Source organism: Haliaeetus albicilla, chromosome W (genome assembly GCF_947461875.1).
Source record: "Haliaeetus albicilla chromosome W, bHalAlb1.1, whole genome shotgun sequence".
In the NCBI taxonomy this organism is placed as follows: domain Eukaryota; kingdom Metazoa; phylum Chordata; class Aves; order Accipitriformes; family Accipitridae; genus Haliaeetus; species Haliaeetus albicilla.
Window position 1 is genome coordinate 4,400,419 of NC_091515.1, and position 14,017 is coordinate 4,414,435.

At 42.1% G+C, this 14,017-nt stretch overlaps 1 protein-coding gene across 3 annotated transcripts in view; it reads left to right on the forward strand.

Annotated features, from left to right (window-relative positions):
- ST8SIA5 (ST8 alpha-N-acetyl-neuraminide alpha-2,8-sialyltransferase 5) overlaps window positions 1–14,017 on the forward strand; it is an 80,711-nt gene that overhangs the window by 35,121 nt on the left and 31,573 nt on the right. For 2 of the 3 annotated variants that reach the window (XM_069775518.1, XM_069775519.1), the window contains one exon: window positions 13,285–13,392. The exons of the other annotated variant lie outside the window; for it this stretch is intronic. In XM_069775518.1, the coding sequence (XP_069631619.1) occupies window positions 13,285–13,392 (108 nt within the window). The remainder of the gene's footprint in view (window positions 1–13,284; window positions 13,393–14,017) is intronic. 3 annotated transcript variants of the gene reach the window in all.

A 14,017-nucleotide genomic window follows, 5' to 3' on the forward strand; every position in this document is an offset into this window, starting at 1 on the left:
TGAGCGGGCCTCAGGGAATGAAAAAAGGGTGATGTCCAATTCCCAGGCTTGCTAGGAGAAAGTCTGGTTCTGAGCACTCTGCCATCAAAGGGGCTCAAGCAGGGACATGTGCATACAATTTGTCACTTTGACTGGAAAACACTGTTTATTTAATCTTTTTTATTCCAGCTTGTAATGATTTGTTTCTTTTCCTTTTTTTTATCACATGAAAGAGTCTCAAAGAGGGTCTCTTCTCCCACCTCAGTGCAGGGAAAAAGCACTTTGGCTCCTTTCTGCTGGGAAGGGGTAGTTCCCATCTTTCATGGAAATGAAAATGCAAGATGTGGCAGTCTCAGGCTGTCAGTTATTAATGACAGAAAGGTGATTTACATAGCAGCCTACATTGTTAGCATAATGTTATAATGAAGCTACTTTTTCACTTTTTCTTTCCCTCTCTCACTCTCATGCCCTGCAGTACCTTATGGTGACCATTCCCAGGCAATTTGATTGCCAGTCCGCTCCGTGCAGGGGTAGCTGTAACCTTTAATTACTCTTTCATTTCACAAACCTCCGGTGTTAAGTTCCCTGTTAGAAGCTGATGCTGGCTGTGAGGTTCCTTGGACATGTTATAGCTTGCACCCCCAGGGACCATGGAGGAGCTGGTGGTTTTGGAGAGGATCCTTGCAGAGGGGAAGTGGGATATTTATAGCTTTGGTGCTGCTTGCCAAGCTGGAGCCTGGGGACGCTGCCTAAACCTAAAGCCATTTACTCACTAGGATTCAACATGCTGCTTTTTTTATGATAGCCTTTGCTTGCCTCCCAACATCTGCAACAATAACAGGCCTCTGGGCCTCTTCCCAAGGCAGCGGGAAGAAATTCCCTAGTGTATTTAGAGAAACCTGAAAATTGCCCTTAAGTACTATTCCAGTAAATGTACAGTGCTTTTAAGCCTAAATATAACACAGGGCTAGCTTGTTTCTTTGCAAGAACATGGTGGAAATGGGTAAAGGCCAGCAAGGCAGGGGGAATCTGACTGAAAACAAGCAGCTTGGGCACAACGCAGGGGACAGCATAGACTAGGGACTGGTCGCAATAAGTGGTGTGGACAAAGGTACCCTTTTCTGGGAGAAAGATGGAAAAGTTAGCTGGATGACTGTAAGCATTGCCATGCCACCTGCCCTTACAAGCAGGGAATGGGCTGGTTTTATTGCCATAAAAACCCACCTGAAGCTCCCCATGGAGGGTGCCTTGGAGGCTTGTGGTCCTGCATTTTTCCACAGCTATGCTCCCCAAGGCTGACTGTCGGGATGGCAGGACTGCAGGCAGGAGAGGATGCTCCAGGAAAGAAACTCTGCTCAGTGAAATTTGATAAGGGGTCAAGCCTCTGGTCAAGTCCTCTCTTTCCCCTTAATGAGATATTAATTTGCTCCTGACACTGCTGGAAGAAGGGGAGAAAGTAGAGATTGAATTTCTAGGTTTTCACACATTTTTCACCCACCATATAATGTTCTCTGCTCCTTCCCCTGCTGTTTTGTGCCATGTCATTGGACAGCAGAATCCTGACCAGCTTTTTTTTCACTTTTTCAGTTTTCCCCCAAGTGGGATGGAAGTGGGTGCTCTCAGCAAGGCCAATGCCTCATCCCCACAGTAGCAGCTAAAGTCCTGATGAGAGAGTTAAACTGCAAGCTGGAGAATGACATCGGGAAGCTCTGGTCTCTGTAGCTCCTGATCCTGAGTAAAAAGGATGATGAAATGAGATATAATTAAGGGACTTTAATACAGATCTCTGGGGTAATTATTTTTATTTTAGGATTAATGTGATGATTAAAAATCCGCTGCATTGATCTGCTAAAGTAGGTTAAATGCTGTGGACTTCTGCTTAAATCCAGAGCTGCCGCTTGCTTTTGTATTGACTCATCTTTCCAATGCTCAGCTTTCAGCTGAATTTTCTTTTGAATCAGATGCTCAGCTGAGGGCTGGCCTTTTTTTGTGAGCTCTTGTTTGGCCAGCAGGGAATAATCCTGGATTACATCAGGAAACTGCCACTACAGTAAAAAATGTTGATATGGTCTCTGTCTTCATCTCCCAACCTGTAGCATGGGATTGATCAATAGGACAGTCCTTGCCTGCTTTGGCAATGTAAAAATATCAGAGCTATATACCAATATTCTATTGGCAGAGAATTCACTACATACTGTTTTTTTAACAACCTGACTTCTGCACAGGGTGAGAGTCAGCTGAAGAAGGGAATCTGCCCCTTTAAAACTATTTTTTTTCCAGCCAAGTGAGGAGAATGCATTTTCAAAGCTATTAAAGACTTTAAAAAAAGATTACCCTGGGGTCTGTCAGAAGGGGCACGCACAATAACTCAAAGAATCACACAGCAAGAAACAGCAAACCTTCCCATGCAGACAGCCTGCATTATTTGAAAGCTTTACATCTCTTAAATGAGAATAAAACATCACTCTTATGTGTATACCCTATAATTAATATCAGACTCTCATAACTTCAGGTTATACCACCATTTTGGTATTTCTGAAGCAGCTTTTATTCAACACTTGCAAATCAGTCCCCAGACATCTTTACCCGTTTCCTTACCCATATAAGAAAGATGGCTTATGATCATTTTTTGCACAGTATGGGAAAATATGGAATAAACCCTCAGAAAATAAACCTGGACTACACCTTCAGAGATCATTTAGTCTGTACCGTGCTATAAGACAAGATCAGATCTTACTTATACCAGCGACAGCAGTACTTGCAATGTGGACGTGGGGGCTGCATGTGGCCTGAGTTGTATTTTGTCCTAAGCTGGGGTCTTGAGGAACTACAGCTAAGTCATGGCAGTTGACAGCTCCTGCCCCACACCTGCCATGTGCTCCTGTCCCCTCTTCATAACACCCTGTGAAGATGTTAACCGTAAGTTGAGATGTTAACCGTAACCTAAGACCATCTATTCCAGTGTTTAAAGTCTCTTTCCATTCAAATATTTTTCCCAAGAGAAGTAAGCTGAAGGTTACCTAATAAGTCATCTCTCTGTGCCCCCTCTGTTTCTAACCAGAGTGAAATATTATCCCAATGAAATGACATGCGACCTGTCAGTCACCTTGCTGAATCCCTGATGGCACTACCACACAGGTTTTGGTTTTGGTCTGTTTTCTTCAGAGAAGAGCACTGGAAACTTCAGGAGACAGCAAAATCTTGAAGCTGTGTACACCAATATGTGTATGTATGGGATATGGCCACCACCTTGAAGTGACTGAATCCATTCTAGCATAGCAGGAGAAGCTGAGACTCCAGCCATGCTGTTCTTACTACAGGGTATTCCCAAGAGCATTTCAAGGGGATGGGGACCGGGGTGCTGGCATCCCCATCGTGCCTAAATAACTTGCAAAGACAAGGAGCTGAATTAGTTCCCCAAGAGGTCAGAGGAGCACTGCAGCCTGTGCTGGGAGAGAGCTCAGGGGAGAGATGGCAATGGGATGGAGGGGGCAGAATGAACAGGGAGCTGGCAGATTAACTCAGCTGCCTGCAAAATCAGCCCCCGCTGGTCATCCCATTCCCTTTCTCATTGCTGCTGTTGGTCGCTTTACGTAATGCTCCTGTCTCCCCACATAAAATAAAAAGAGAGAGCTCACAAGTACATGGCATGCGAATTAAAGCTCTGTAAGAATCTGCAAACAATCACAGCTCTATCACAGGCTGCAACAGAGACTTTTATTGTGAAAAGTGTCCCGAAGCCAAAATCTTACCTTCTGCTACTTGGAGTTTTTTACTCACCCATAATTTTAATTTACTTTTATAGAAAAGCATCAAGTGGCTGAAGATTTAGTACCAGAGCATGAGGATATGTTATTTCCCCTCTTGTGCTCCCTGGCAGTACTCTCTATGGCTCTGATGCAGAAAACAGGCAGCGTTTGAATCCCTCCTCCCTCTAGACTTGCTTTATTTCTAGCGTTGTTGTGCGGCACCTCTTCTGTTAAGATGGCAAAAACGCTGATCTAGTCTGTGAATTGCCAGTCCTTCTCCATTCCCCAGATGACAGTAAATTAAGGTAATGAAAGTCAGTTATTTCAGTATTTTACATGTGCAAATTGCATTACCCTGAGTGTTTCATTCCCCGGTGTGTTACACCATGGTCCTTCCTGAGCTCAAACCACGGGCGATGTGAGTCACTACAGAGTGACCTACAGATACTTGCCCCTTTTGCTGTGGCTGTGGCCACCTGGTAGTCCCTAAATCAGTTCCCACAAGCCCACCCTGCACAGGAGTGGTTGGTTTGCTTAGGGTTTGAATCATGTTGGGCTGTAGCAGCTCTGCAGAAGCTTCTTGCCCTGAAGTAGTGAACCATAGGTGTCCTGTTTACCAGCCAAAAGGTGGCCATTATCCTCACTGATTAATTCTGCACCGGTTAAATCCTAATTCTAATTCACATAGTACCCAGTAGCAGCTTGCTTCAGTCTAACTTTGCTGTGTGGGGATCTAGGCCTACTTCTGTCCTTGCAAACAGCTCTTTTTGAGTATTTGGCGGAATATCTAGGCTAACTCTGCTTTCTGCACTTTCCACAGATCTGTTGCCTCTGTATGACAAAGTAATGGTTGAGTTTTGCCAATGCCCAGCATTCAAGCACCTGTGAATCAAAGCCCTTTCATCCAAAGTGGTTTAAACCCCATGACATTTCTTTCAAAAACATCTCTGTTATAACCTGCCATGAACTTGTTTTATGTCATTTTGAAAAAATTAGCTGCTTGCCCTCTATGTGTATGAGGAGGTACAAAGTTCAATCTTACCTACATTTGTAGAAAGCCAAATCCAGAACCCCGTCTTCCTGCTTCAAGTTGTGCTACACTTGTGTCCCCCCCAGTCCCAGCTGTGAGCGATCACGTTCTTGACCACTGACCTCCATGGCTAGTGTTGCAGACCTCCTGGTAACTCGGTCTTTTATTTCTGACCTGATCAGAGTTTCCTGATCATTCTTACACTCGCTGGATTTGGTCCAGACATAATCGCTGTGCAAAGCTTTGTATTTTCTTACTTTCGCTGTGCCTCATTCTTACCCTTGATTGCTTTTTCATTTCATTTCTCATTTTTTAATTCAAGTGTATTCATTGCTCAGCAGTCCGTGCCTCCCTCAGGCAGATTGTGGACTTAACCTCTCATTTCTTTGAGGTGTCCTTGCCCTCCGTTGCTTGCATCCATTTTGCTTTTTCATCAGCCCTGCAGATAGTCACTGTCCTTCCATGTCCTCTTTATTTAGTTAGTTTTATGCTTTAGTCCTCATGATGAAAACCTTAAAAGCAATCTCTGTCACCGGTAGTTTCACAGCACTTTCCATAAGAGCAAATATAGCCGAAGTTAGGCTTTTCACAGTCCTAGCTGAAAATCTTGGGCAGTCAACAGTTTGGAGGCCTTGCACAAATGGTAGGAGGAGATGGTGCCATCCACTTCTGTGCATGGAGAGGTGGAATATTGCCTCCTCCTGTGGCTGATACGGGGTACAGACACATTGAGTATAAATGGCATTTTGCTCATCATCTTCAGCATGGGTCCTCACTGCAAATGGGGCTCTGTGGGTATGTTTACACCGAAGAATATAGTACAGTGTAGAGACACTTAGCCTGGTGCTAAATATATTAGTTTTGGGAACATGAGATGCAAAACAAATAGCTCAGTCAGATCTCTAATGCTGTGGTGAGATTGCTTCTGGTACCCATGCTGCATCAGGTATCTTTGCAGTGAGCTACCATCTCAAATGTCAGAATTTGCTGGTATCTTAAAATATCTGGGATTTCCTGTGAGTCTCTGTGCTTGGGGCTTGATTGGCCTTTTTTCTTGAAAAGAAAACAACCTGCCTCACTGTCAGGTCATTCTGTTTTGGGTTTTCTGTTGCCCCTAATTATTACAAATAATAATATTTTAATTATGAATAATTATTACAAATAGAATTGATTGACACAGATTATCTATTACTCCTTGGATGTTTATCTTCCAGCCACAGATGAGAAAAGGAAAGATTGTATTGTTTTGAAAGGTGTCCTTCAAAGTCCTTGATGTCCTAGTCAACACTTTGTCCCGTTTAAGCAGACTAGTTGAATGTTGGAGTTGAGTCGATTTTATCTTTCTTAGGAAGTGATTTTATATCAGGTTTTTCAGACGTTGCATGTAAATATCTGATGCAAGGTTTAACCAAAATGTGAAATGTGCTACATGAAACAAAACCTTTTTCTGTGTAGTGGTGGTTATAATCCAGAAGCTTCCCACCCATGTTTCCAGTTTTGCTCTTTGTGCTAGTCAAAATATACTCCTCCACCACTTTATTACTACCATTTCCCTCTAATATGTAGAGCCAAGCTTCTCCCTGGTATAATACTATATGGCCAAGTGTGTAGTGTAACCAGACGTGCCCCTTTCCCACATCTTCATCCATATTTTGCTTTTCATGGGACCCATATTATTTCATTTCTTCCATTTGCTGTGAATATACCATTCCTGCTCTCCCACATATTTTCATACATTTTCAAAACCTTTTCTAATGGTCTTCTCCCAATAAGACAGCAAGCAATCAGCTCAGCAGTTACCCAGTATCAGTCAACTTGCAAAGCCCTAGGTCACTGAGACAAAGACTGGTCTCTATTAATGCAGTGAGCAGAAGTATGTATGTGAATGTATCCAGACTAAATCTTGCATTTTGCTAATTCTACTGGAGAAATAAGTATTTTTCTAAACTGGACTGGTCAGATTCACCTCTGCTTCCACTGAATGCAAATGTGAGTTTTATTATGGACTCACATAAGAAGGGGAGCTTCCTGCTCAAGTACATGAGTTGGCCCCAGAAATGTTTTATTTCTTTGTGCTGTGCCTGGTTGGGTTATGCCTATGGATTCTCTACTGAAAGAGGCCAATGAACACATGGTATTTTTCTGGCATTATAGCACAGGTGAATTGGACCTGGACTGCTACAGGCAGATTTACATTTCTTTCTTTCATCTGTGCTGTGTCTTTCTAGATTGCTGTGCCTTGAATATTTATTTCAAAATGGATTGGAGTATTTGAAGTCATATAAAACTATTCAAGTAAGCATTTGCCTTTCTCTTGTCATCTAACTTCACTGTCTTCAGGGACTGAGTGTGGCCCTTTTGTCAGGAAAGGGGAGTTTTTGGACACAGAGGCTAGTCTGCCTTAACTCTGCTGGGTTGGGTTTGATCTCAGCATCTCATTGTTACCTAGTGGATGCTTTACTCCTTTGGAGCCCCTCTGATGTCTTTTCAAGTGCAGTGTAAATAAACTTGCTGTTTCTGGCCTGCGTGAAAAAAAAATGGATCCTTGTTTTTTCTCCAAAACTCCTCTTATTGTTATCTCTGTTGGCTGCTATGCTTGTCTTCGCTTGTGCAGCAGTCTGTCACATTGGAGACTCCTGATATTCCCCTTTCTTACCCAACCTCCTCCTACTTTCTGATCCATTTTAGTGAGTGTTTTCAATCACTCTCATCTGCAGGTCATTCATGCATACCACTGTTTTCGTTTTATTTTCCATACGCCCTGTGGACACAGTGAGTCATAGTTTCCTTATTTTGCAGAAAGAAGGAACTGGATCTTCAGCAAGATTAACCATTTGACTTTCCAATACCTCTGTAACATCCCTGTTAGTAGGCTAGGGGCATCAATTTACATTTTCAAAGAGAGTAGCATGATCATTTAACACTGAAGTCTTCAGTTCCTCCTCTCAAGGGCACAAGAATTATGAAATGGGGAAACAGAGGTGCAGTGAAAGTAAGTGATTTTCCACTGACTTTAGGAAGCGTATACATGGCCTGGACTGTCAGTTTATCAGGGCAGGGAGTGTATATGGCTTCTGTGTTTGGGTAGTATGTAACAGTGTAGTACAGCACCATGACCAGGCCTGTAGAAATATGATTATAAAATTATTAATGATGTATATGGAATTAATGTGTATACTAGTAGCTTATAACTTAAACAGGAGCTGGAGACAGAAAAGCTGGGCTTGCTGTCACCTCCTAATGACCTCTTTGCTAGGGAGAATGCATATAGAGAAGGAATTTGATAACTGCTAGAAAGAAAGGGCAGGAAAAGTGAAGACAAATAAGGGAGGGAGCCCAGAAAGAAAATGAAGTAATTTGCCTTGCTCTTGGGGACATTCATATCTCCCTTTCACCCCTTCAAAGAAGGAGTCTGTAGACTCCTCCGCTTCCCCTTGCTTGACCATCTGTGGTAGGCCAGCAAGCTGAGTCAGATTTTGGCTTAGCTTCACTGATATAAAATTACATTGGTTTCTGCTTGTTTTTGCTTGCTTTTGGGTTTAGTCTGCCTCTGGTACATGCAGGATGGGAGTAGTGGTAGCTGTCACCTTGAAAGATGAGTGGAAATAGCCTGCTGCCTGGGATTAAATGAGATGAGCTAGTTGTTTTGGGGGAATGGGTTGGCACTGGAGTGCATCTTCCATGCCCTCTCCTCGCACCACCTGCGTGATGTCCCTGTTGCCATTCAGTCCTCGTTACCCATAGGTGCTGATCACTGTGTTACTCAGCTACTTGCACCAAACTGCTCTTATGCCTTGAAAGCATGTGGGTCTCTCCTGAATAAATTCTGCTGCATACATGGTCATGGCCTGCTCTCTGGCTAGAGCCCAGACAGGACCTCCAGCTGTGCTTAAAGTCTTTTGGGTCTTCTCCATTTATTAGCTGTAGCATACATACCTCCCTTTTAAAAGCCTTCCTGTCTGAGCTGATTTTTTGCCCTACCTTCACGCTTTAGAGAGGCAATGAGACAGCCGTGAGGTGGGATCTCAGTGTGATGGCAGCATGGATGCGAAGCTTCTTGCTGCAATCTATCCACTTGTTCAGTCTCGCCTTATAGTTCAAACCCCTCATAATTGTTTGACATCCTCTGCTATTAAAACCTCTGCTTGCGCAGGAATTGTTTCTTGTTTGGATTGCAGCAACAGGCTTTTTGCTTTGCTTCCTGCTGCTTCTTGACAGCCGGTCTTGACAAGCCCTTCAGAATTACTGCTGCTTTGTTAATTTTCTGTTTTTTCACCCCCTCCTGCTATTCTTACAGTACGCCAGTGTTTATTTGACCACATACTGATTCAACAGTTACAGTTACCAATTAGGATCAAAATATTGCTTTGACATTTACCTGAAACTCAAGGTCTTTATTGCTAAGACATTCAACTTAATGGAGTTTCTCTAATGCAAGGCACAACACTGCTCATACTCTTATTTGTTAGGGGTAAGTCCTGTGATTAATGATGTCCATAAAACTCGACGAGAAATTTGCTTACAGTGAATGGGCAAAACATAGCATCTCTGCACTAGGAGTGTTTCTGGTCATCACATCTTTCATAGTCTTCCCTTGTCATCATCAGCATCACATGTTGGGGAAACATCCTAATTTTAGAAGGAAATAACATTCAGGCAAATTGAGCAAATGGCAAAGTTCCACCATTGGTAATCATTGCTAATGATCCCAGGCTTAAAATTAGCTTTTTGATTTTTTTTAAAACTCTGACGTGAACTGTCTAAATTACATAGGAGACCTCTATGTCTAAGTAATTTCCTTTGCTTTCCTTCCCTTCTTTTAATCTTTCCTTACTCTGTTTTTAGTTCTGCTTCTTTTTCTCTTCCTTTTCTGTGTTTCCATCCTGCATGTGTTTTCCTATTGCGATTCTGATTCACAAAAGCTTAATTTACCTTCTGTTCACCTGTTTAAATGTAGTTAGTGCTGGGACTGAACATGGTAGAATTTAACTACAGTAATATGCAAAAGAAATACACCGATGGAGAAGGTCAAGTCTGTTTTCATTTTCTCACGCTGTTTGCAAATTTGGCCAGACAGCTTTTATGAACACTTACGACTCACAACTGAGAGGATTAGAAAATATATTTTTAAAATTGAAATCTCCCAACTCAAGGCTGATTGAAATGAATGGTAAAACTCTCAGTAATCTTGTTAGGAACAGAATTAATTCAGGTCAGTGTTTTTAAATGTCTCATCCTTGATTTCTACTCAGTCCTAATACTACAAACCATTATTTATGGGAGTTTTTCTTACTAGGAGGAAGAAGTTTATTGTACCATCACTCCAGAAAATGCAGAGCAGCAGCTTGGTCTCAGTCTTGCAGACTCACAAGTGAGACACACAGTCCTATAAGCTGTGTAATGTTTCTTCAGTAGTGTGTTTTGTGTATATATAAGTCTATGTGTTGCTAACCTCTGGAGTACCTGTTGGAAGAAGAACACCGTGTGGTCCCCTTTCCCTGTCTGGTTCAGGGTTGGACACTTAGCTTGCTCCTGACCCTAAGCTCAGCTCACAAGTTTGCACTTTGTCCTTACCATGTAGAAGTGTCATACCCAGACCCTTCCTTGCCCTTGTTAGGTATTTTTGTACCTCAGTTAGATCCCCCATTCTGCCATTTCAAAGCTAAGTATTTTAAGCTGTTCATCGTAAGACATATCTACCATTCCTCAGTCTTAGTCTTCCTGATCTCCTCTTGGATCTTACCCAAAATGTGCATGTCCTCCTTTAAACTTGGTGCCTCAGCTACAGTACACGCTGTTCCCAAAAAAGGCTTGATGAGAGGAGGGCATTAAAGAGTGGTTTTATCATTTCTTTTGCTTTATGGACAGACTTCACCCCCCTCTGCCTTTGAGCATTTACTTAGCTCTCCTTCCAGCTGTTACATGTGGAGTGAAGACATACAAAGCGAAAGGACTTTACCAAATGTTTTAATTCTTTATTTCATCTGCCTGAATATTAGCTATGCTTTAGGAGAGTTCACCTCTGAAGGACACACCAACACCAGCTATTTATCTAGACTGATGCTCTCTATTTCAGTTGCAAGTAAATATCAAAGCCCAAAATATCTAATTTAAATCCATTTAAAAAGTACAATTGCAACTTGGTTTTCCCACACTTCTACTCTCTCTCTCCATGTATCATTCAGTGCTGCCCTTAGCAATTAAAACATATTTTTAAGGCTATGTATTTAGATGCCTTTTACAAAGACATACACATTCAAAAGAAACGTGTTTCCATACCAGTTACAGTGTGGCAAAAAAATGTGTTAGACTGTGGTACATGGGAGAGAATCACAAGTGTTTATTTCAACAAGCCTAAAAGTGAAGGTGTCCTAGTAAAAGTGAGAATTTTCTCGTGTTTTCTTCACACCAATATGTTACTTGGAAGTGGTACCTTGGGCAGCCTCAGCTGATTAAAAACTGTCAAAGCAACGTACAAGGTGTGGGACTCCCTGGCAAGCCATAGCACTGCATTAGCCTATAGCGATTATAGCAAAACCTATACACCCTTTGATGTGATTCTGCAAATTGACCACCAAAGTAGCTCTCTCCAAGGTGAACGTAAGATGTAAGTATATGATATCATCTCATTTTGCTTATGGCGATCAGCATAGTCACTTCCACTTATTTTGACTTTTTTGAAAACAGGAGAATTGCATCCATGCATTTAACTAAGAAGTAATTAGAATGGGTCTCCTATCAGCAAAAATTTGGCTTCTGTATTTGAAATGTTCCTATTTTTATACTTAAAAAGTTAAAAAGGCAAAATTTGACCGCTGGAGGTGGGAGGCAGCTTGGGAGGGGAGAGGGCAGTTTAGGAGGCTAGCTCTTTCCTCAGTTCAGAGTGTTGAAATGGATCCCTACCTTCTTCAGAATTCCTTCTCCCCCAGAGTGCCTTTACCAAAAAGTCTGTTTTCAGTAAAACAAACAACAGAACAAAAAGATTAAAAGGCACAAAACATACAAGAATAAACTTCTTAAATTATTTCAAAATATCTTGAGCTCAGGTCGAAAAACATTTGTGGTGACATGCACTGCACTTCACTTGGGCAGTGGGATTCTTCCGTTGCGTGTGCCCACACTGCAAGCAACCTCATGCTCCCCATACTGCTGATGGAGGAAGAGTTTGGGGGATGGATCAGTGCACCCTAGGGTGAAGGGCAGCCTTTGATGGGGTGAATCTTCCCCTAAACTAACAGTATGGAGCCAATCTCTACTGATTTTTAAGAACGAAGACAATTAGCTCATGTGGAAATGGCTGCACTGCAGATACCTGAAGTTAGACAAGGTTGTCTTAAAATAACTATGACAACAAGAAGTTATGTGCACACATTTCCACAATATAGAACAAATAAACTCCTACTGTATGTTTTTGGAGCTGTTTAGAGCTACTCCCCTTTCCTGCTGCAGGAAGCAGAGAGGCCTTATTTTAACACCCCATGTTGTTTCTTCTTAATTTCCTATGCTTATAACTGCTGCCAGTTAGACTAGAAGACGGATGTGGTCTCAGAGATTCTCCAGTCCTTGTAATAAGTCTGTTGACGAAGAAAACTAGCGGGGTCCTGGATGTCCTTTCTTTTGGGCAAAGCAGGCTGGCAGATTGCTTCCTGGCTGTCCCCGTACAGCCCAGCCGGGAAGTTAACTTTCAGTATTGGCAGCACCAAATGTTCACAACTCAGCTGCCAGGCTTCTGAAATCATGAAATTGGGTTAAAATGGAGAAGATTAAAAATAACAATCTGCAAGATTCTTTCTTGTTGACTTCTGAGCTAAGGGAAGGATTTGACTTGTGTTGTCAAATGTTTTTTTCAGACTCAGCTTTTTTAAATACATGTGGGATTTCTACACAGCTATAGGTGTAGTTTCCAGAAGACTTCAGGCATCATGGGTCTTGGAATGAATTTGTGGAAGTTTGGAAAATAGGGAGTTATGAAGATTGTGACATGCATTGGCTTAAAAAACATCATCTTCCCAAACAGCAAAAAGAAGCGTTACAGTGTGACTCGGAGAAGTCATTAAATGGCAAATCCTTTGCTAGCATAGCCAATAAATCAGAGGAAGGACCCAGTGCTCACCACATTTAACAACTACTGTAGCCGTAAAATTGAAGTTTGGAGGGTTTATTTCTTTGGCCCTGCAGTTTTCCACATAAGTTTCCAGCTTTTTGCACTTGCATCTCGGAATGAAATTTCCACCTTGCTCCACACATATGTGTATTGGTTATCAGCACAGATGATTATTGGCCTTCCAATTTGGTTGGGGAATCTGGTGTTGTTTTCATCCAAGAAGTTGTACAGTCTATGGGAACTGTAAATTAATTGTTTCCACTAGTAAGATGATGTCTTGTGGTTCTTGGTATCTTTTTATTGTTTTTGATGAATGTGTCGTAGTCACATTTCTGTTTTAAGAAAAAGGACATGAGAACTCATGCTGATAGACTTAACCTAACGAATGATATCAAATATCAACTGCCTCGTTTTCTTGCTAGAGGGCTGCAGTTTAGCTGGCAGAATGGAGAGGAATTGGCAAATTGGACCGGCACCTTTAATTTCACGGATGACGGAGCAGTGAAGAGTGGCAGTGACACAGGCACCAGGTACCAACACCCGAGGGAACAATTACAGAGATCTCTCTCTCTTTGTGTGAAACACAAATGTGAGCACAGGCTGTATGAAAAATGAGATTTGCAGTTTCCTTTGGCTGCTCTGTATTGCTCCCCATGGCACAGAAGATGCCAGGGATGCCCAAGTGCTGTGCTGTTTTCCCCCTTCAAGGTCTCAGGACCATTTTGGAATATACCATAAGCATCTATGCAGTATGCAAGAGGGTGACTTCTGTGTCCTGGCCTCTCCTATTTCCATTCCCCCACCAATGCTATGTGTCAATATGTGGCAGTGTGGGAGAGAGAGACTTGGGTGGAGAATGTCCCAACATGACAGTATTGATGCACACAGAGCACACTGGAGAATCTGGCCCAAGGCTTTCTTTATAATAGAATATATATTCTAAGAAAACATAGTTTAACTTGAAATCTTTGCAGGGCCCAGTAGGGGAAAAGTGTTCTATCAAGATAAGACCAGAGTATTTCCTTTATTTACATTATTTTGAAAATATGAGAAGCACTGATGTGCCGTTGCACTTTTTACACTTATTAATTTGTAGTAGGATCCTTTTGACTGACACACATCTGAAGGGTCATAAAGAGCCATGTGCATAGTCAG